General features: G+C 32.9%; 1 protein-coding gene across 5 annotated transcripts in view; it reads left to right on the plus strand.

The window, feature by feature from the left end:
- Positions 1–22,851, plus strand: part of Diaph2 (diaphanous related formin 2) — an 890,957-nt gene that overhangs the window by 207,106 nt on the left and 661,000 nt on the right. For all 5 annotated transcript variants that reach the window (XM_023704632.1, XM_023704633.1, XM_004644436.2 and 2 more), the window contains 4 exons: positions 16,015–16,089; positions 16,172–16,241; positions 20,027–20,163; positions 22,717–22,825. In XM_023704632.1, the coding sequence (XP_023560400.1) occupies positions 16,015–16,089; positions 16,172–16,241; positions 20,027–20,163; positions 22,717–22,825 (391 nt within the window). The remainder of the gene's footprint in view (positions 1–16,014; positions 16,090–16,171; positions 16,242–20,026; positions 20,164–22,716; positions 22,826–22,851) is intronic.

A 22,851-nucleotide genomic window follows, 5' to 3' on the forward strand; every position in this document is an offset into this window, starting at 1 on the left:
ACTCTGCACAGTTGAGTGTCAAGGCTCTCTGGCAAGCAATTGATCACCTGACCACTGAGGACCACATTTATCCTACTGTCGATCGGGAACATTTGAAATTCACTGGTTGAAGTAGTGGAAACAACTTTTCATTTTCCGAAGATCCTTGCCTCCAGCTGTGAGTAATTTTGACCTGTTGACTTTTCGGAAGTAGGATTTTCGACAAAAATCTCAACTGGCACCCTCTGACATCTTTTCTAAGTGCTTTGAACTTTCCTGATTTTCTAAATATATTTGAAGCTCAGAGGGAGACGAGAATGGATAAATTGACTGGAGTTTGTGGAATTTATCAGCAAGATAATGAAAATACTCTATAAACGATGAATTTTTAAGAGAAAAAACTACAGAAAAAAATAGCACTATGTTATTGTGCGAGAGTTTCCTTTTGAAATATCTATATCTGTATATTTAAAAAAGCCAACTGGATGTCAGAGAGCCAGAGAAAACACGAGAAAATAAAAAAAAGTTTAGATTTTATTTATTTTTATACCAGTCTTATTTTTCATGTTTGAATTTAGCTTATTATGGTCATATTAGTATTTCTTCCTAGATATAGTAATCGATTAATTTACATGTGCTAAAAATAGTAGCTCATAATTTCAAATGCAGTTGAAGTGTGGTGTGATTTACTCTTATTACTGTAGATTCATGTTATCTTCAAATAGATTATACTGTATTTAAATAATTTTTGTAAAGTTAAATTTGTTTTTCTTAAAATGTCTTGACATTTAATGGTTTTCAAATATGAAATATTTGGAATAAATATCCGCTATGATTACATAATACATGAATGCCATATGTTCCCTAGGTTTCATGTGCTAGTGTATTTTCTGTATTATTAAATGCTCAGTTTTATGTAAAGTGGTAGCTTACTTAGAGGTTAGGGAAACAAACGATTATTATATGGATATAAAGCTTTGTAAGTTTATGAGAAATTTATTCTAATGTTTTATTACAGTTTTAAAAATTGTAATTTTCCTATGTAATTTTTTAAGTACATTTTAGTGCTTTATATCCTTAAGGTTCAGAAGTTTTTTTTATCCAGAATAAATTGATTCTCATCTTTACATAATACCAATAGCATGTTAGTCTTAGTTTTAGTACATGTTAGTATACATTGAATTTATTATGTGAGACTTAAATCAATAACCATTAAAGTAAGCTCTTAGTTACTCAGTCTCTCTTGAAACTATATCCATAGTTTTTAGGGCTGGCCAAATAGCTCAGCAGATTAAAGCGCCTGCAAGCAGGCTCAGGGACTGGGGGCTTGATCCTCAGGCCTGCTCTGTCGGCCCAGTCTGTGGGGCGTGCTGAGATGGCAATTGAGACTGGGTGTGGTGGCGCATGCCTGTAATCCCTGTTCTTGGGAGGCTGTAAACAGGCAGATCACTATGAGTCCAATCTAGTAGTGAGACCTTGAACACCCTGTAGACCTTTCCCTAAAAAAATACAAAAAAATTCTAGTTTTGATAATTTTAGAGGGAATAAATATGAAAATTTTGAATATATGTATATATACATAATTTTTCATTTATACAAGTGTGGTTGTGAACATGCTCCTCTGTGTGTGTTGTGTATTTGTGTGTTCAGCCTACTAGAAGAGAAGAAAATGACTTGTGCTAATTGGGCCAAACAAAGAAGGCACCAAAATAGTAGATGATCTCTTACATATATACTATTACCAGTAATTTGTACTGCCAAGAAAAACCATTACAAAATGACCTCTTGTTGCCAATCTTTTTGAAAACTAACTGCTATTGCTAGAAATTAAAACTATGATCTTCACACTGACCTATTTCTCTAGCCTCTTTATAAAATTCTTTTGAGATAAGGCCTCAGTGAATTGCTGAATTGCCAAGCCTAGCTCAAACTTGATGTCTTTATGCTTCCGTCTTCCAGACAGCTGGGGTTAAAGGCACATACTTTCATACCCAACTGTCACTATTTTACAAATGAGCAATTTAGGTTCAGATAAGGTTAAGTAATTTGCTCCATTATAAGCTTATGTGCCTAGTCATTGCCCACACTGCAACAGAATTGGCACCTGACCCCTTTGAGCTACTTTGCATTGTCTTACAATGAAGAAAGTCTATTAAAATATTTTCCTTTTCCTCTTAACTATTTTATATTTATTTCTTTCATTAAAACTTGTTTAACTTGAACAAAAAAACTATGGAGTTTTTAACAAAATGATAAAATATATAAAAGAGAATTTTGTACGTACCTTCTAGCTTAACAAGCAAAACTTTATTTTTTTATATACTTATCATGATCTTAGTTGTATAATGCAGATTAACTTTTATTTCTTAGGGGTTGTATAACAAATGCCAAAAACTGAGTAGTTTGCTCAAGAACAACTTGTTCTTTCACAGCCATAAATCTGAATCAAGATGTCATCAGGGCACTTCTTCTAAAGACTCCAGCACCGGAGTCTTCCCATCTTGCATCCATCTCAGTTGTCTTGTATAAGAACACCCTGTTTGGATTTGAGACCTACACACATCCAGTATAAATTTTGTCTTGATTCTTATCTCAATTATATCTACAAAGACCTTATTCCAAATGAGATTGTATTCTGAGTGGGCACTATTCAAGCCACTGCAGTTATGCAAAGGAACAATGCCCCTGAACCATTAAAATAGCAAAATAAAACTAAGTTCTTTCCAAGTAGCATTATTACTAAATTTGAATAGACAAAAAGTACAATTACTTACATAGATCTTCCAGAATCAAATTAAACTTTATTAAAACAAAATTTTCTATAGAACTACATTCGGAGAGGTAGCTTCTTATATTATAGTTACTGTGCAATGCCAGTGTTAAGATCTGATTTCCAGTTTTGATGGCTCTATATTATATGGTGATGGGATAGGATAAATGTAATCATAGGCAAATGCAATTCAGATCTTGTAGTTATAAAGTATTCTTTCCCATGTTCTCTTTTGCTTAGTTCAATTTCCTTATGTTTGTAACTGAAAAAAGAATATTAGTGTTTAGAAATTATTTTGAAGAGTGTGAAAAGTTTCCTCCAAGAGGCTAGAGGGTTTTCTAGCATCTCATTATTTTCTTGTATTTATAAGTATATTTAGTCACCCTGACAGTAGTTATAATTTTCTTTAAATATCGAAGAAAGCAATTTCTAAAGCACCATTGCATAACTATTTTTCAAAATATGTGTTCATTAGTACCAAAGGACTTGTCCTGTCATGACTGATTTTCTTCTTTACTGAAATTTTATCTGATTTTTTCTTTAGCCATTAGTAAAGGAAAACTTATTTAAGTGTGTGTATACACACACGCAAACACATATTAATAGTATTTACTAAATATTCTCAAAGCACAATCATAAATGAATATTAAATAGTCATCAATTTCAAATTCGTGCAGTATTTAATCATTCCAGTGCTTAAAGGCACTAAGGAAGCAATTTCATTATATTATTTTCTGCTAAATGCAAATATTTAAAACTTCATTTCATAAACCATCATTTAGTGGCCACATTCCAAATCACTTTCTTACTATATGTTCCCTCTACATTTATTTTCTAGTTATATACATCCACTGCCACCGGCCTGTGCTCTGTAATAGCTTCATGCATGTATGTTTGCTTTTTTCACTTAGATTTACTCTCCTCTAGAGAAGGGACCACCTTGCATTCATGTTTCTTTCATTGTAGCTGAAACAAATTACTGTGTAATTTATATACAATAATATATGATTCAACATACATATTGACCCACCATCAACAACAACCTATGCTTCTCTTGCAGTGACAATGAAGTTGAATTAGTCTGCCATTAGTGATCATGGATTTTTATCTGTAATCTAAGAAAAAGAATGTAGCTAACTTCTTCCACATTGGAATGAAATTCATTGGTTTGACATGAAGTAAATTCATAATATACTTCACACGATAGTATTTTTACAGACGGTTGGTGAATTAATGTTTGCACCTCAATTTAACATCCTAAAAATGTATGTGTTTTGTCTGTAAAATAAATCCCAATCTGCCATCACAAATTGCATGATATACCATGATCTGTGTGTGATTTAGAATGAAAACAGCATGAGAGATTTTTATTAATATGACATTACCAAAGTTTCTGAAAGGAAGCAGTGTCTTCTGAAGAATGACCAATGAGTTTTCAGTGAGTTTATTGTTAGCCAGCCCATTACAGGATATATAGGTGTTTGGCCATATATTTTATGACGATGTGAAGAAATGTGTAGCAAATCACTGTCACTAAGCCTTCTCAACCTATGACAAAAGCAGTGAATACTAGTTTAAAGAATAGTATAAAAGGGTTGTGACTGCAAAGAACTTTGTTCAGATGTACTGCTCAAATAGTCTTAGAGCTTGAGAGGTATTTTACTCCACTAGGAAATTTTTTCTTGTTTTCTTAGGATCTCATTATGTGCCAGACTCATGGCGTAGTGTCTGTATTCACTTCCTATGATAATAGTTTCCTCAGTGAATGTCACTGAGTAGGTGAAAACAGGAAATGTGTTTATGGTTTATAAATGTGTAGGTATTTGTTTTATATCTCGAAAATTTATTGTTACTTGATGTTTTCTTACTTTCTTTAGACTTTCCCCCCACCCCAGTGGAACCAAGGATTGAATTTAGACCCTTGCCTTTGCCAGGCAAGCGCTTATTCTACTGAACCATCTCCCCAGCCCCACTTTCTTTAGACTTAAACATATTTTCTATTATGTTAAAAAAACGTGCACTTTAATAACCATTGTAATGAAAATACTGGAATATTGACAGCAGTACAGATTAGGAACACATGCACTTTCTCAACTATGACTGTTAGTAACCAAACAACCTGATTAAACTTATTAAAAAGATTACCAACCAGTACTACTTAGAGGATTAATATAAAGGTAGGTGTCGATCAATACTCTTAGAACATTTTGCAAGAACCTACCTATGAAACATGAAATAATGAATCTAATATTTTATACTGTAGAAATGCAAATGGAATTTAAACTATGAACAGATATTTTAAGACATTATGAGATGTATTGCTAAAGCAGCATTTTAAAATTTATATTTTGAATTTGTTTTAAATTTTATTTTATTTTATTTTTTGTATTTAGTGCAGGGTCTACAGGGTCTCACTACATAGATTGGATTTGTAGTTATTCTCCTGCTTTGAGCTTCCCAAGAACTGAGCTCACAGGCATGCAGTATCCTGCCAAGTCTCGATTGCTGTCTGAGCATGCCCCAGGCCAGGGCTAGCATGGCGGGCCTGTTTGCTTTAAATTTTAAATGCATATATCATTTTAAAATACCACTAATATATTTATACAAAGAAAGCAGTAAACACATTATAGTTGTCAATTTATATGCCTTCTTTGAATAGCTTGATTAATAGTTTTAATTATTTTCAACAATATATTTTTATGGAAGCATATTTGAATAAGTGTTTGCCTTAACTATGACTTTGAATTTCTCATAATATGTTAACTAGCTTTAAAACACAAATTTTTTTCATTTTCATTTTCTGTATTTGATACAAGGTCTCACTATGCAGCTTGGACTTATAGTGATCCTCCTGTTTTCAGCCTGCCCAAAGCTGGGATTACAGGCATGCATTAGCATGCCTGGACTCAATTGCTGGCTCAGCATGCTCTGAGGGCAGGACCGGTGTGGCATGCAGGACTGGGGATCGAACCCTGGTCCCTGCGCTTGACAAAGCAGACAAAAACACACTTTTGAATTAGGCATATCCAACATTATCCTTCATAATAAAATCAGACTTAACCTCTTGTATTCTTTATTTTTTTTTTTTTTTTTTTTTTTGTGGAACCAGGGATTGAACTCAGGCCTTTGTGCTTGCCAGGGAAGTGCTTATTCCACTGAGCCATCTCCCTGGCCCCTGTATTCTTTATTATTATTAAAAAGAATTAGGCACACCGATTATTCGTTCACTATTTTCATTGTAAAAATATTATAGACATTGAAATAAGTCATGGGATCAGTTGTGGCCATTTCTTTTGTTACATGCCCTATGTATCTCTACTGACAAGAATTTTAATTTTTTTGAATACAAAGTAGAATGACTATTGTGGAGGCTTTTATCTCTTTTTAGGGACTTCGTATTTCATATAGTTTTGCACATATTTTTCTATTGTGGTTAGGACAGAATGCCAAATTGAATTTCTTTGAGGTATGTGTGGGTGAGTCATGGAGGCAAGACCTTGGGGCCTGTGTCTGGCTCCTCGCCCTTTCTGTTACTTCCCTGCTGCATCGCTTCCTGGTGGACGTGAACTAAGCAGCTTTCTTCCCACAGGGCCTGCTGCCATGGCTTCTGCTTGGAATCTGCTGATCTCACAGACTGATGCCATGAGCGCTGTAACATTTCCTCCTTTAAGTTTGGGATCAGAGCAACATGCCTCAGCAACAGTGACAACTGATTAATGCATCAGTATCCTGTATGCATGCTTAATATTATTTTTGCTATTGTTTTAAGTAGGTTTTGTCATTGTGATGGAGAAAAATAAATAGGTTTCACTTTGACTTAGATAAGCCTTAAGCCCTTCCAAATTGTCAATTGGATGATTATTCACTTTGAAAATTGACGTCCGTAAAATTTATGTTTGAAAAATGACATTAACCTTTGTGTTAAAAATACATAAAATTTCAGTTAAGAGAAAGAAACTCAAGAGATTTATCATGGTGACTACAGTAAATATTTCTATTTTGTGTTCTTTAAAATTGATAAGTAGGTGTTCACATTTTTTGACCACAAAATATGATGAAGATGTGAGGTGTAAGGTGTATGTTAGTTTGATGTAGCCATTCAACAGTGAATAAGGAAAACTGTTGTTAACGATAATTATATACATTTTTGTCAGTTTAAAACAAATAGAGGGGCTGGGGAGATGGCTCAGTGGAATAAGCGCTTCCCTGGCAAGCGCAAGGGCCTGAGTTCAATTCCCGGTTCCGCAAAATCAATCAATCAATCAATCAATCAATCAATCAATCAATCAATCAAATACAATAGGAACCAGACATAGTGGCACACACCTGTAATCTCAGCACTTGGGTGGTTAAGGCAAGAGGATCATTACAAGTTTAAGACCAGCCTGGGCTACAAAAGTGAGCACAAGGTCAACCCAAACTGCATAATGAGACCCTGCCTATAAATAAATGAAATAAAATAAGTACAATAAATGCAAATAAAGCAGATAGCCATGCACATACATGCAGAAAAACAATTTCTGCAGTAACTTTTTTAGTTTTGGGTGAGAGGGATTTACAAATATTATATGAAAGTAAACCAGAAAGATGCAAAAAAAATGCCATAGAAAATCAAAGTCTGAGAAAAAAATTGAACTTATCAAAAAATTTTTAATTTACATAATGTTGACCCAAGGAAGTAGTTCTTTTTAGATTTGATTGCAGTTCTTTTGCACTAAACATTTGAATATACATCATTTTGTTTGATCTTTGTCCATTTCACTCTCACATTGTGCAAGGTGTCTTGAATTATGTTTGGGAACTGCACCTGGTATGTGAGAAAGACCATGTATTTCCATTGTACAGGCATCAAATAGAAATTACTTTTTTTCCTTACCCCTCATACATTGTAAGAAATTCATGTAACTTCTCTGCTACCCACCTGAATCAGACAGTATAATACAAAAAATGAGGTGGGGAAAAAGGTTATGTGAGGAGTGCATGTGCTAATGTCTTTTTTCTCATTGCATTTGAGGAATTTCTTATTTACCTTACTCATGAGAGATAAACTTAGTGTCAGTTTGCTTTCACTCTCAGGGCTTACAGATTACAAATGTGATTTATTTGAGTTAGTTAATTTTAATTGAATTCTACTAAATTAAAAGAAATTGAATGTCCTGCTGAGTACTCAGTAGTACTATAACTGTATTACTTAACTTAGGAAAATAAACCAATACCATTGTATTATAAGTTTGGCCATGCCATGAAGAAGGCTGCTTTAATAAATATCATAACATAATTATATTCATAATTTCATCATACTAAAAAAATATAGGTGGATTTTGCTTGAATTTGGGAATGCTATTTCCTACTGCTTCCTCCTATTTATTATAGATTGAGAATCTAGTTACATTTATATTCACTGTTAAATAATTTTCTAATCATAACTATGAGGTGGAAGACCTTCTGTTGGTCTTTTCTGACAATTTTTAATGGCCGGTGGCAGAATAAATACTTGTACTATACTCCTTGTTGGGCATTTAGGCAGATTCAGGCTTAAATCATTTCTTAGACCATCTCTAATGCAGACAGTTTAAAAAATTAATTTTAATGAATAAGAAAGTTTTACACTTTGGGAGAGAATTTTTACTTCAAGTCTTACCATAAGGTTTTTCTATGTAACTTGAACATTTGAAGATTATAGACATTGAGGAGAAATTTCTTTTTATATAATATAAACACCTAGAAAGAATGCATACTTCCTCCTTTGTAAGGAACACTTAAAAATGTCCAAATAGCATAAAACAGAGCAGGATCTTTCTGTTGTCACTGATAAAAATAAAAAGAATGCAGCCAGAAAGGAAGATGGAAGTTCTTTGGCATTTTGTAAGAAAATTGTGATCTATCACAGCGCTGAAGTCAAAACCACTGAGAGAAAGAGCTGGAAATTGATGCATTCAGCCTTTCCACAAATCAGGTGAAGTCACTAAGCCACCAGTGCACCATGTGCTTCAAAGGCTGTGTGAAAATGTCTGGCAAAGGCAGCCTTCTATTAAATGTATTTTATTTTTATTGATTTGCATATTGATAGTTGAAACGAAGTTGATTTAGCTAAACAAATTATCAACGCTGAAAATACTGTTTTCTTTGACTACTGTTTAGGGACCCTGTTCCATAGACTGAATGTATAATATTGTGTTGGGTCACACATGGGTTTTAATTACCTGGGGGCATATAACTAAGTTTTAGTTTTACTTCTGTTGAGAGACATTACATTGACATTACTGGTAATAAAATGAGATATTTTCTTACAAAAGCAATTATAGCATTCACCATAATTTCAGTCTCTTCAGCTATTTGAACTAGTTTTTTCATACGGTATAATTTCAGTAACTTTCATAAATCCCCCATGCAACTTTGAACCAGCAATCATTTTATTTGATCTTCCAGTGATTTGGGTCATAGTAGGAAGTTATGCATGGGAATAGTACACCATTAGGGGAAAAACAAAATCCTTTGTGCAGGACACATAACTCTCTATTTGTGCCTTTAGTAATGCACAAATAATCCTAAAGTGATGACATGACAAATAATGGATTCCTTCAGATGAGACAAATTGGATTTGCAGTGTAGAACTTTTCAACATTAGCTTTACCTGTATTTGAAAAATAGTTATAATATGGACAATTGAATAAGGAGTAGAAATTTATTTAGTATATTGTATTAGGTCTGTATTGTATATAATGCATAGAAATCATTGCTCTCTGCCCTCTAAATCTTCAGGTTATATTGACATGAAATGTAAGTCAATAATTTAGAGTCTGAATATCTTGTTTATGAATAAAATTTTAAGGTTTTGGAAACTGATAGGTTATCCTTCACATAGCTCTGAGGAGAGTAGCATTTTGTTTTCTCCTTTAACAGGGTAGGTACAGTTGTAGTGAGTCTCTTCACCTCCACCCCTGGGATCTCTGTCTCTGTCTGTCTCTCTATCCTGGGAGAAAATCTTGCTTTATCTTGGATCTAGTATTAATTGAACTCTCTGATACATCAATGAAATGCAAGTTTATTTTTTGATCATACTGGTTAATATATGTAGGCCCTTGAAAAATAATGACCAAAATTTTTGAAAAATTGGGGTAAGTGATCATTTAAATCCAATATATTTTGTTATAATTATTACTGTCAGGATGGTATATGACATATAAATTCTCTTTTATTTCCTCTTTCTGTGTCACACATGCACTATTGTAATTTGCAAGATTATTCTGATGTGAGTTGTCCAGTGTTAATTACAGTTAGAATTAAATATAAACAAAGTTCTGAATAATAACAAGTTAAAGAAAACTCATGAGGTAATGTGAATACCAGATATATCTAATCAACTATTAGATGAAGTCTAGTAGGAGATCATAGTCTTCTTATTTCATAAAATTATGATTAAATAGCAAAAGGGTAATTGTTGGTCTTACTGAAGAGATTTTTTTTTGGTATAGGATCTCACTATGCTGCTCAGACTCGTGGTCATCCTCCTGTTTTCAACCTCCCCAGTGCTGGGATTACAGGAATGTGCCACCATGCCTGGTTTCAGTGGCTAGCTCAGTGTGCCCTGGGTGGGGCTGGCACAGCATGAGGTACCAGGTATTGAACCATGGTCCCTGTGCTTGCCTAAGCAAGTGCTTTACACTGCTGAGCTATTGATCTGGCACCTGAGAAGTTTTAATGTATACCTAAATTCATTCATGTTGTACTTTGTGTTATAAATTGAAAGAATATTCAAATTTCAGTTTTAAACACTTAGAAAAATAATACTAGCTTCACTGTGATGTTTCACCTACATAAATCCATTTAGTAGTCACTTTATAGGGTGTAGACACTAATCTAATTCCTAGATAAGATGAAGATTGTAAAACAAGTTCCAAGAGTTTAAGTAGATGATCAAGAAATAATCCAGCTAGCATGTAATGATGGGATTGAAACATAGATCTGCTTTTGTGTGAAGTTTATTCATTTAACCATGCCACCATATAGGTTTGTAATATTATTGATTTATAGGTTTTAGAATATTATCCTGAACTTTTAATAACATTATGGAAAAAATTTAAAAATTAACATTAAACAACATACATAGATATTTAATCCCAATAGGTGCAACCAAACCTTTATACACATAATCCTAAAATAATGTCTCAGTGTTGTTCTTTGTTCTGAAGATACTTTTCCTTGCTTCTTTTTAAGAATTTATAGCTAAATATGACCTATTGCTTACTTGGACATTAATCTTCCTGACTGGTCTGTAGTTCATTTGTTATACATAGTCACCTGACAAGTGACTGCAAATAGCAGTTTAGGTATGTATCATATCAAAGTAGCTCTTTAATTTGATAGCATAAAATCAATAAGATGCTTATGGCTCAAAACAAGACCGTGTACTATATAGACCATTCTCCCTTCACCAAACTGTATAAAGTATATTTTGGCTCTATTCCTGCTGAGAAGCTTATGTTCCTAAATATTGACTGGAGTATTTAGTTGGAGTCTCTAGCTATCTTTCCTTAGCATTAACTAGTAGAATTCTTATGTATCTCAAAAGTTTAAGAATAGGAGTGGATTGTAAAGGACTTTCCTTAAATAAGAAATGAACTAAACTGTTAAATAATGAAAACATATATTTATGTATCTAGTCATGGAGAGATACACACACAGTGTAGCTTTGACCACATTAAAAAGCAGTTGTTGTTTTTCTAAATTAAATGTAAGACCCATGTGATCCTAACCTAGGTATTTTAAAAAAGAAATTTAAAAAGATGGCTACACAAATGTTTACACTTTTATTCACCTTTATTTCAACCTGCAGACAAATGAAATGTGCATCAGCTAATGCACAGATAAAATGCGGTATATCCATGTAATACCAAAGAATGAATTACTACACATACAACTAAGTGATTATATATGATAGTGTTATGGGGAGTGAAAGAGGCTTGTCACAAAAGGTTTTGGACTCTACAATTCTAGTTTCAAAAGCACTCTGGAAAAAAAATAAAATTATAGGGACAATAGTCAGATAAATAGTTGTCATGGGATTGAAAGCACAAAGGAATTTAACTGCATAGGGGATTTGGGGATAATTTGGAGTGATGGAAGTATTATATATTTTGTTTGTATGGGTGGTGACATAATTGGTCAAAATGATGAAGTGCACTGTATGTAAGTTATACCTCAATTAAAAGGAAAGACAATGTGTGTTTCAGGGAGGTTATAGAAACCATAGAAGATAATTCTCCTTCAAGTTTTCTTTTTGGTTACTTAGTATTCTCTGCTTATACCTCTTATATATGTAAGGTCCATGATATGTTTCAATTTCTTACTTTGAGGCTGAGATACTGCAGACAAAATTATGTGTCTTTGTGTGTTCATCTGCAGTCCCTGAGTTAGATTTGTGATTCAGTATCAAAGTGCATTCTTATGGTTCTAGGTTTCTATTTAGTACAGAATAACTTAAAGGTGGAATTTGCATGCTTTATAAAATACACCAAGATTTTATCTGCTTCAACTGGATTCCTATATCTGCCCTGTGGCAGTGAGCATGGATGGTATAGCTTTGAGGGTACATAAAGTGATCTCCAGTTATGTCTCTGAGTCCTGGCCAAGAAAAGTTTCCTCTACTGCTCTGCAAATTATTTCCCTATTTCACAATAATTCTGAAATGTGAGAAAACACTAGAATCACTATCAAAAATAGTTAAAATAACAACTTGCCCCCTTATTCCTCCAGTTATTCATTACACAATAGTTCTGGGGCAGGAGCCAGTAATTTGCATTTCTAACAGATTTCCGAATGATGTTATTGTTGCTGGTTTGAGGTATAGATCTTGAGGAACTCATTTATACTTCCAATGATGTAGTGTCATAAATCCTGTCCACATACAGGAGCCAACGTTTTGCTTTTAAACTTTTATCATTTCATGGCTATTGTGGGCCTTCTCTGGTGCGATCCAGGAAGTTTATATTTGTAATCCCATGGAAAAGTTATAGTGTAATTCTAGCAAGTTAATTCCACCCTACCACCTCCAGTGCAACCCACAGCAAGCATAACTATATTAAGATATATTTGTTGTTGTGGGGCGCCAAAGGGGTCCTATATATACAGCTAGTAAGATGGCTAATCAAGAACAAAGGCTATGATTCAGGGCTGAACCCAGGATTTATTAATTCATCAAGAGGGTGTGGCCCTGAAATGAGTGAGCAGAGCTGGGGCAGAAATTGTGTGGGATGAGCTGGGCTAGAGAGGAGGCATGAGATGCCCTCTGAAATGTGTGGAGAGAGGGATACACACAAAGTGTAATCTGCATAGCACAATTCAAGGCATTATCTATTATTTTGGGACCTGTGCTTCAGATGTCATGTGTAATTTTTGAAACCGAGATATCGCAACCCCTTTTTTAAGGCTCAATCCCAGGCAACAACATGCAGCATGGCTCTCCCTGCTATGCAGTTCACACATGCTTATTAGAAGATATGGGTTAGGGCAACACTGACCTGTCACCTTGCTTCCAAGACTGCACATTAGCACCTGGCTACCCTGATGTGTGGGTAACTGAGTCAAGTAAGTACATATGAGTCATGCTCTAATATTAGACAATTCTGTAAAACAAGAAAGAAATAATCCTAATAGTATTCATAACATTAGATTCAGGAAAATCTAAGTAAAATTCAGAAGTTAAAAACAATTTGTGTTTAAAAATCACAAATATATTTTTTTCCTAAATGCCAAAATAGATATTGAGGGCTGAATGTATACATATGATCAGAATTCCTCCTCTGTTAACGTAGCTGTAAAATACATTGTATTATAATCCTATCTATTGAATTTTCTTTGTGATAGATTAAATGCAGCATATTATACTTAGACTTGATGTCTCTCTATTCCTCTAGCACCACCCACTTCACTGATTATCAAGAGCCTTGAGAGAAAATAGCTCATTGCACTGTGTGATTACATGCCTCGATAAAGGAGTAGCTCACTGCCAATTATCATTACAATGCCATATTGATTTTTCTCATTTCCATTATGGAAATTAGAATACGTTTAAAAAGAGTTTCCATATGTATTGGAGATGTGACTAGTTCTGAATCTAAATTATTTTTAAGATATTTTCTTCAGTGATTTGATGACTCTTACTGATATTTGCTTAGAAATGTCCTAGTTATATTGGTAAGCTTTACCTTCGATAGGTATGAAGAAGATAATTTTTTTTTTTTTTTTTTTTTTTTTTTTTTTGCGGAACCAGGGATTGAACTCAGACCTTTGTGCTTGCCAGGGAAGCACTTATTCTACTGAGCCCTCTCCCTCGCCCCTGAAAAAGATAATTTAAAGATTATGGAATAGAAACAGTCTTTAAATGTTATGCTTAAATAGGGTTAAATCTGTAACATAAGAGCCAGGAGTGTATCTCAGTGGTATAGCACTTGGCTAGCATGCATGCATGAGGACCCAGGTTCAACTCCATGTATCACACACACACACAGAGAGAGAGAGAGAGAGAGAGAGAGAGAGAGAGAGAGAGAGAGAGAGAGATGTCAGTGCTCCATAGAAAGTCTGCTGCTACATATGTATGTATGAGTTCTTGGGCATTATTAGGCAGCTTGTGCTGTTAGCCATCCAAGCTAGTAAATTTAATTAAATTTAAGTTAGAAAATTTCTTTTAGCATTGACTGTATGTATATATTTATTTAGTGATTATAAACCCCTCTGCTAAGTGTTCTTGGAGCTAGAAAGAGGAAAGCAAGTAATATATTGTCTTTAGAGAATTTATAATCCAGATTTGTGTGTAAGAAAAGGATGGCATGAATCATAATGTCAGATAGTAGAAAACAAAAATCACATGGGAGTTGAAAGGGAGAGCAACTAGTATTTGGTTAGAGAATGTACAGGGGAAAAACATTAATGACTCAAAATGACTAACTTGAGACTTGAAGCCTTGGAGAGATGGTGTTGGGATTTTCTTCTAGGAATTATTTCAAATAATTTAGGACATAAAGTGTTTGGAAGGTAACAGGAGTTGTCATCCTAAGCTTATTGACACATGTGCTATATAATGTCTGCATCTTGAAAGGTACATTAAGGTCAGATCAGAATGTTGGGTCAAAGGATTAAATGTGGGGCTGGGAAGATGGCTCAGTAGGATAAGCGCTTGACTGGCAAATGCAAGGATCTGAGTTCAATCCCCGGTTCCGCAAAAAAAAAAAAAAAAGGATTAAATGTGTTCAGTAATTCAGGGTAACATTTTATAGAGAAGTCTGTTTTTGAGTGCAACTTAATTTGGCATTTTATAAAGTGCACAAGATAAAATAATTTGGCTAGAGAGACCCCACTGGGAGTTTCCAGGCATATTAAGGGAAAAGTAATTTAGGCTAGATTGTTGGAATAGACAGTGAAAAACACGGAGGGGTCATTTGGCAAAGTCATTCTAGAAGCAGAACACTTGTGTCTAGATGCTAGAAAGTCAAATCAAGTGCTTTGTCTTTCAGGTTTCTCCCATACAGAGGATTTAATGTATTTAAATACATTCTGCCATTCTCTCAAGCTTGCTTACTCAGCTCCTGCACCCTGGTCTCCTGACCATTCCTGTACAATACAAGCCAGTAGCTAATACGTCAGGGCTCAGTTTATCCTTCGTTCTTCAACTGGGAAACTACTTACATCCTCCAGGGCTCTCCTCAAACAGCATCTTTTATGAAAGATCTTTCACTGATCAGGCATTAAAGATAACATCCTGGCACTGCTTTTATTGCATTTCTCAAGTGTTATTTTTCTTCAGTGCATCAAAACACTGATTATATTGCTGTTAACCATCTGTCTGCCTCGCTTTACATATTAAGCTCCATAAGGGTGTTTATTTTTGTTGTCTTAGAATAAATGGAAAGGTGAAAGAGAATGATAGACCAAACATTTATACTACTATTAGAAATCTAAAGGATTGAAAGTGTAATAATACTGTTAATATCAGTAAGAATGGAAGAGGAATTGATTCAGGGGAGTGAATAAAAGGAAGAAAAATTTAACTCGTAAATTCAGGCCTAAGCATATGTTGTGGGTAAAACAAACAAGGCAGTGCTATATAAGTGATCAAAAATATGGAGGGAGTTCTGAGATGCAAATGAAAATTTCTTAGTCATACTCATAGAGTTCGAACAAGACTTTCAGATTTGCAAACCAAAATTTCAATTTAAATAATGTTTTAAATATATGAAATTATTTACACTTTCTTTTTTATCATTTAGCTGGGTTAACAACTTTGGCCATGAAGGTCTTGGACTGCTACTGGATGTGCTGGAAAAGCTTCTGGACAAAAAACAGTAAGAATAAACGTTTAGAAAATTTTGCCAAAGAAGAAAATGTTTAAGCATGACAGGTTATTCTTTTTTTTTTCTTATTTAGGCAAGAAAATATTGACAAGAAGAATCAATATAAACTAATTCAGTGCCTCAAAGCATTTATGAATAATAAGGTAAGTAATATTTATGCCTCTGCTACTAAATGGGAGAGCTTGGCTGACAGTTTAAAAGTCTGAAACACATAAAATAGGTGTGTATTCACTTTACAAAAGGGCTTTTATGATGCCAGTAATCAAAAATTTATTTCATATTATTTAAAATATATATCACACTATATTTATTGGTGGACTTTTCAGTCATGCAAACATATTCATCTTGTTATCAAATTAGGTAATGCTTATTTTTCTTTATAGTAGTAGAAAAATTTAAATGTCATGAACTGAATGCCATTTCCATACTTTTTATCCTATTGCAAAGAAAAATTAAAGGGTAAGGTTTGACATTTTTTGCTAAGAATGTTGCAAGTTTAAGATTTCTCTTTTATGTTCAATAAATGTTGGTGACTTAACATAAATGAATTATATCTGTAAGTTTAGCAGAGATTTTAGTTTTGTATGTGTATAACACTAGGAATACCCGAATTTTAGAATGTTTCTGTTATTGATTTAGAAGTTATCTGCTCTATATAACTATAACTCACTTAATTATTAATTACCTAGACAGTGCTTTAATAATTTTAAAATATTTAATGGAAGTAAATAATTATAGCTTAATAGAATAGAAATAATTATAACAATAACAAGAAACTTGCCATATGAGACATTTATAGCTATTGCTTTAATGCTACAGGTAGTGCATTAAGATTATATATTTAAGTGATGTGCTATGTTGTGCATATGCAATTATATATCACTACATTTATAAGATACATATATGAGCAAAAAATATTGACACATGCCATAGATACTTGATAGTGGACTGCTGAATAGGATATAATTATTATAGTATTTGTGGATGCCTTTGTTTTATTTATTTTTATTTTTGTTTTTATTTTGGTGGTACCAGGCGTTGAACACAGGACCCTGGGCTTGCCAGACAGGTGCTTATGTCAATGAGCTCTCTCTCTAGCCCTCTTGATGTTTTGAATAGAAAAATTGATAATAGTGCAGAATTTCTCAATTTCTGCACCTTTATTCATTGGCTATACGTTATACAGAATCTGATACCTAACAAGAAAGCATGTGTACTGTGCACTGCTTCTCAATGGGTCGGGATGGATATCTTTCTTTAATTGGGAGAAAGAATGATAGAATGAAAGGAGAATACAGTAAGAGAAATCAAGACTTAGGGAAGGAACAACTTAGATATGGGAAAGGAAAAAAGAAAGCGGGAAGGAAAAAAGAAATATATATATATATATACATACATACATATATATACATACATACATACATACATACATATAGGTTAAGTTGGATAATTGTACTGCTGATTTGTGCTGGTCTATTGAAAGTAGCAGTTAATGCTTAATTTTTTCTCTCTACTTTTTAATTTTTATATTTTTGGACTCAATTTGCATGCATATGGTAATCTGAACAACTAATTTGAAAGCAATATGCAATATAATTATAATTATTGAATTCCTATAATTTTTTTACTGAAATTCTGCATTGTTTCCATTTTTAAGCTATTTTTTGATTCTTTTTAAAAAATAGAGGGCTGGGTTGCTAGCTCATGGGACTAAAGTGCCTGCTTTGGCAGAGTGCAGCAGCCAGAGTTTGATCCCTCGCATGCTGTGTTGGACCCGCCCCCCCGGGCATGCTGAGACAGCAGTTGAGACTGGAATGGTGCCATGTGCCTGTTATCCCAGTGCTTGGGAGGCTGAAAAGAGGAGAATGACTATGAGTCAGATCTACGTAGTGACACCCTATAAACCTTGTAGACCCTGTCCTAAATACAGAAAAAAAATAAAAATAGAAAAGTTTACACTTTGCCACTAATAAGCTGCCCTTGGAAAATACCTTGTCCTCTGTGGCTAATCAGTCCCCTTTTGCATAAATTGAACTCTAAGACTCTTTGTTTTACATTCTTATTGGCTTGTGTTAAATTCTTCAGCTTTCTAGATCAACTAATCATAACCAGGATAGTCACTAGAGAAATTTATATTAGCCAAATTTCTCAAAGAAACTTTTCTTACAAGATACTCTTTGATGTATCAACACATTTTTTTCCTAAAGAGATTGTCAATTTCGAAGAACTAATGATTTTTCTTTGTTTAACCTAAGCTAAGGTTAAGTTTTATTTAGATAATGTTTATATCTTACATATAGGTCCTCAGCACTTGAATAAATTGATATTTAAAATTATAGGCATTTAAAACAATGAGCATAACTATGTATCCAAGATATAAATATACAGTGAAATATTCATTTCATGTTAGGATAAATTGTCCAAATCTAGGAAGTGAATTTTAATCTGGAATGACTTAAAAGATCAGTTATATTTTGTGGCCACAAGAAGTTAGATTACTTAAAAATAGCATTCCTTCTCTTCATCTTTTACCACCATCTATATTGAATAGCTCACAAAGACAGTCACCTCACTCACCTTCTAGATAAATTTTTTTGTTTGGTTTTATGAAAGGAAATTGAACTAAGACAGATGCTAGGCCATATTGGCAAAGTGGCATCTTGCAGTAATTCCCTAAGGTGATTTCATATTAACCTTAAATATTGTATTCTTTGTTTTAAAAAAACCCAAATTTTTATTTGAGAGACAGCATGGTAATAATTGATATGTCATGAGAAGAAGTATGTATTTAGAAGACCAGAATGACAGGCATTCCTAGCATGACCGTTTTATTACACATTGCTATCTTCAGTACAGTTGCTTGGTTCACAGGTATCAACATAAAAATTGTATTCTTTAGACACTGTTACTGAAAAACAGAGAAATAATGTTAAAAGTTATTAAAAACTGTTACATAACTGTATATTAACAAATCTTTTTCCTGAAAATGTGACATTTAGAAGCTTTAGCAATGATTCCCTCCTCCAAATTCCTGTAGAAGTTAATCTAAGAACCAAGCTATTGTTCATATGTTTGATACTTAACTACAGGTTAGCTTGAAATGAAAATCTTGTTCTGATGAAACGTTGTCAGATTTCACCAATAGAATGTAAAAAGAAACAACCATATTTCATAAGAAATGACTTGGGGGACTTAGAGGAAAGAAAACATTACCTTCTTCAGCATAAGAGAAAGTTATGATTTAAGCTGTTTTTAGACTTTTATCTATTATCTACTTGGTAGAATATGTGTATGTATGTGTGTGTATGTGTTTACATACACATATGGATTCATGCCTAGAAAATGAATGAAAATGGTGTCTTGTCTGCCTATTGACTATGACACTTAATAATATTCAGGTCTCTTATCTTTGAATTCATAACCTTTGTACAAAGGGGAAGAATAAGAACAGGAAGATACGGAAAATCTATACCAAGAATGATTGGATTTTTCACTGGTGTATAGTATATAATTAGTTGTTTAAATTTTTTACTCGCTGTAATTTCCCATGCAAACTTGTTGGATAATTTAACTCTTGATTTTCAGACTTCAGCAGGAACACCCAATGGTATAGAATTGTATTAGAAAATCATATTAGTATGAGTTTTAAATTGTCTTTGTTGATGAAGTGCTTATTGGGCCCATGTTTCTCTCAAAGTTTTGTGGAAATTGTAAGGTGGACTAATGAAGATCACGCCTGAACAATGGACAAAAACTCTTAAGATATAGTCAGCCTAAACAAAAAGATAACTAATTGTATTTGAAAAGGGTATATATTTTTGGGGTAGGACCTTAGTGTGGGTGTAAAGTTTGTTTAAAATCATTTTACGTTGCTTTCTTGATATGTTCCATAGACATTCTAAATTTGTTGGCAATTTTTTTCCTTTAGTTTGGATTGCAAAGAATTCTAGGAGATGAAAGAAGTCTTTTACTACTGGCAAGAGCAATTGATCCCAAACAACCCAACATGATGACTGAAATAGTAAAAATACTTTCTGCTATTTGCATTGTCGGAGAAGAGAACATGTAAGTATTGCTGTATTTACTACAGAGAAAATAACACTTGAAATCAGTTTTACTTTTGTTCTGTTTCTTTAAATAAATTGCATGAAAAGTGTAATAGAGCTTAGAAAATTATTGATTGAAATTTTTATCTTGTCTATTTATAATTTACCATTTGGTTGATATTATGGAAAACAGCTTTAAAATAATAGACTCTTGATGGGAAATTCTTCAAAGATGAGTTCAAAATAAATGAATAGAATTTTACATTGCTGAAGGTAAAGCAATCATTACAAACATGGGCAAAGCTCAGTTGTTTTGACAAATACATATATATATATGCATGTATATATGTATATATTTATACACATACATTCTAAGCTGCATATCCGGCAATCTTAACCTCCTTAATTGAATAGAATAGTTGCCTTTATTTCATGCTAAAACTTTATAACAGAATGTACTTTACTTGTCTATGAAAACAAAATAATTATTTGTCATGTGTAATGAACTAACATCTCAGAACGGTATTAGAATAATGTGTTGTTATATTTATTAAGTGTGTGTGTATTATGAAGTCAGCAAGTGTTGTCGAATATGCTTTGGATCATATCTTATGGGAATAATAGTGAATCAGAAGCAGAATTTTAGTACAATGTTATTAATAATCCAGTTTAGTAGAAATCACAATGATACAAATGACATGTGCTTTGGACATGAATTAAAATATTTCTTTGAAATATTTTATGTGACAGTAGTACTTTCAATTTAAATCAGAACATGACCATGCAAAGATTTAAGAAAGTATTTTTTTTTGGGGGGGGCACAACCGGGGATTGAACTCAGGCCCTTGCTCTTGCCAGGGAATCACTTATTCCATTGAGCCATCTGCCCGGCTCCAAGAAAGTTTTAATATGGTATTTTTCCCATAACTGTTAAAATAAAATAAGATATTGCTTAGTGTAGGCTACTGTACTCAAAGCTCAAAAGACAAACATTACAAACATATTATCTGTAACTTAATGAGAATAAATGAGGTTGAATATGCAAAAGTAAGATGTTTGTAGGCATAATAGAAAAATTAGTTCATGAATAAGAAACATCTTTCTTCTTATTTAACTTTTCAATATATAATTCATAAAACACAACCTAGACTGATATATTTACTATATTTTTTTCTTTTTTATTTTTTTCTTATTATAATTTAATTATCCCTACAGATATAATTTGATAAAAGTAGGAAACCATAAAAAAAAACAGGCCCAGGAGATAGCACAGTGGAATAAGCACTTGCCTGGCAAATGCAAGGTCCTGAGTTCAATCCCTGTACTGCAAAAAATAAATAGGTAAATAAATCAATGAATATAAAAATAAAGTAAAAACATGAGGATAGAGAGGAAGAAGAACAAATTGAGATGTACCAATTTCCCATTATGGATGTAGTCATTATGTACTGCAAACATGTTCTAATAAAAAATTTAATTTTTTTTAAAAAGAGAGTACAAAATAGCACTGAAACAGAAAATTTGCAACTGATACAGAATTTCACCTAACAGAGTAATACAAATTTCACATTATCTACTGTAATGCATAGTATTGTCTTCCAGTTATTCACATTAACAGATACATGCATGTAAAATTGAAAGAAGAAAGAAATGTATAAGAAATTATGAAGAGAAAAGGGACAAACAATTGAAAAAGTGAAACAAATATTAAACATTATCTTTTCTTTTTCATAGTGGAAAATTATACAGTGGTAGGGCAGTTTGATGTTAACATTGTAGAGATTTTTACCAATACTTTTATTCTGGTAAATAAAGTTTTTGTGCTATATAGAGATGAATCTCTAATTAAATGAAATGTCTTTTTTAGAAAGTTCCTTATTCTTATTGTATAATTCATTCTTTCTAGCACTTTGTGTTTAAATTATATTGGTATCTTTATTAACACATATTTTCATAACCTAAAATTTCAATATATTGTTATATAATCAAATGTTCTTCTCAAACTCTTTCCCAGAAAAATTATGTTCAAAATTTTTCTGAATTTTTAAGTTATTTGACATTATCAATATTTACCTTTAGAAATATGTTCACAAGAACACAGTTGTAATAGTTATAATTTTCTCAAGTGAGAACAAATTTTTTCAAGAGATCTATTTTACATTATGATGCTTATAATTAAAAATAATGTGTATTTGAGATTAACTTAAAGGGTAGATTTAGTGTAACACATATACAAGCATATATATATGTGCCATTGTATATATGTCATTTAGCTTGATTTTACCATTTCACAATATATTCATATTCTGAAACTTTGTATCATTAAATATATATCTATACACAGTTTTCTCATTCAAAACCATTTAATTATAATTTTAAAAATTATAGTTGTCTGTATAAACTCTAATACCAAAAACCAAACAGGTAAGACTGAAGGAATAAGCCATGTTAATAGTATATGTGTGTGTGTGTGTGTGTCTGTGTGTGAGAGAGAGAGAGAGAGAGAGAGAGAGAGAGAGAGAGAGAGTCTGCTTTCTGTTTCTTCTTTTTTACCACTTTTTTTTCTCTACAGTCTGGATAAACTTTTAGGAGCTATAACTACTGCAGCAGAAAGAAATAACAGGGAGCGATTTTCACCAATTGTGGAAGGATTAGAAAATCATGAAGCCTTGCAATTGCAGGTCAGTTAATTTTGTCTTCAGTTGCA

Source organism: Octodon degus, unplaced genomic scaffold (assembly GCF_000260255.1).
Source record: "Octodon degus isolate 3935 unplaced genomic scaffold, OctDeg1.0 scaffold00198, whole genome shotgun sequence".
In the NCBI taxonomy this organism is placed as follows: Eukaryota; Metazoa; Chordata; class Mammalia; order Rodentia; family Octodontidae; genus Octodon; species Octodon degus.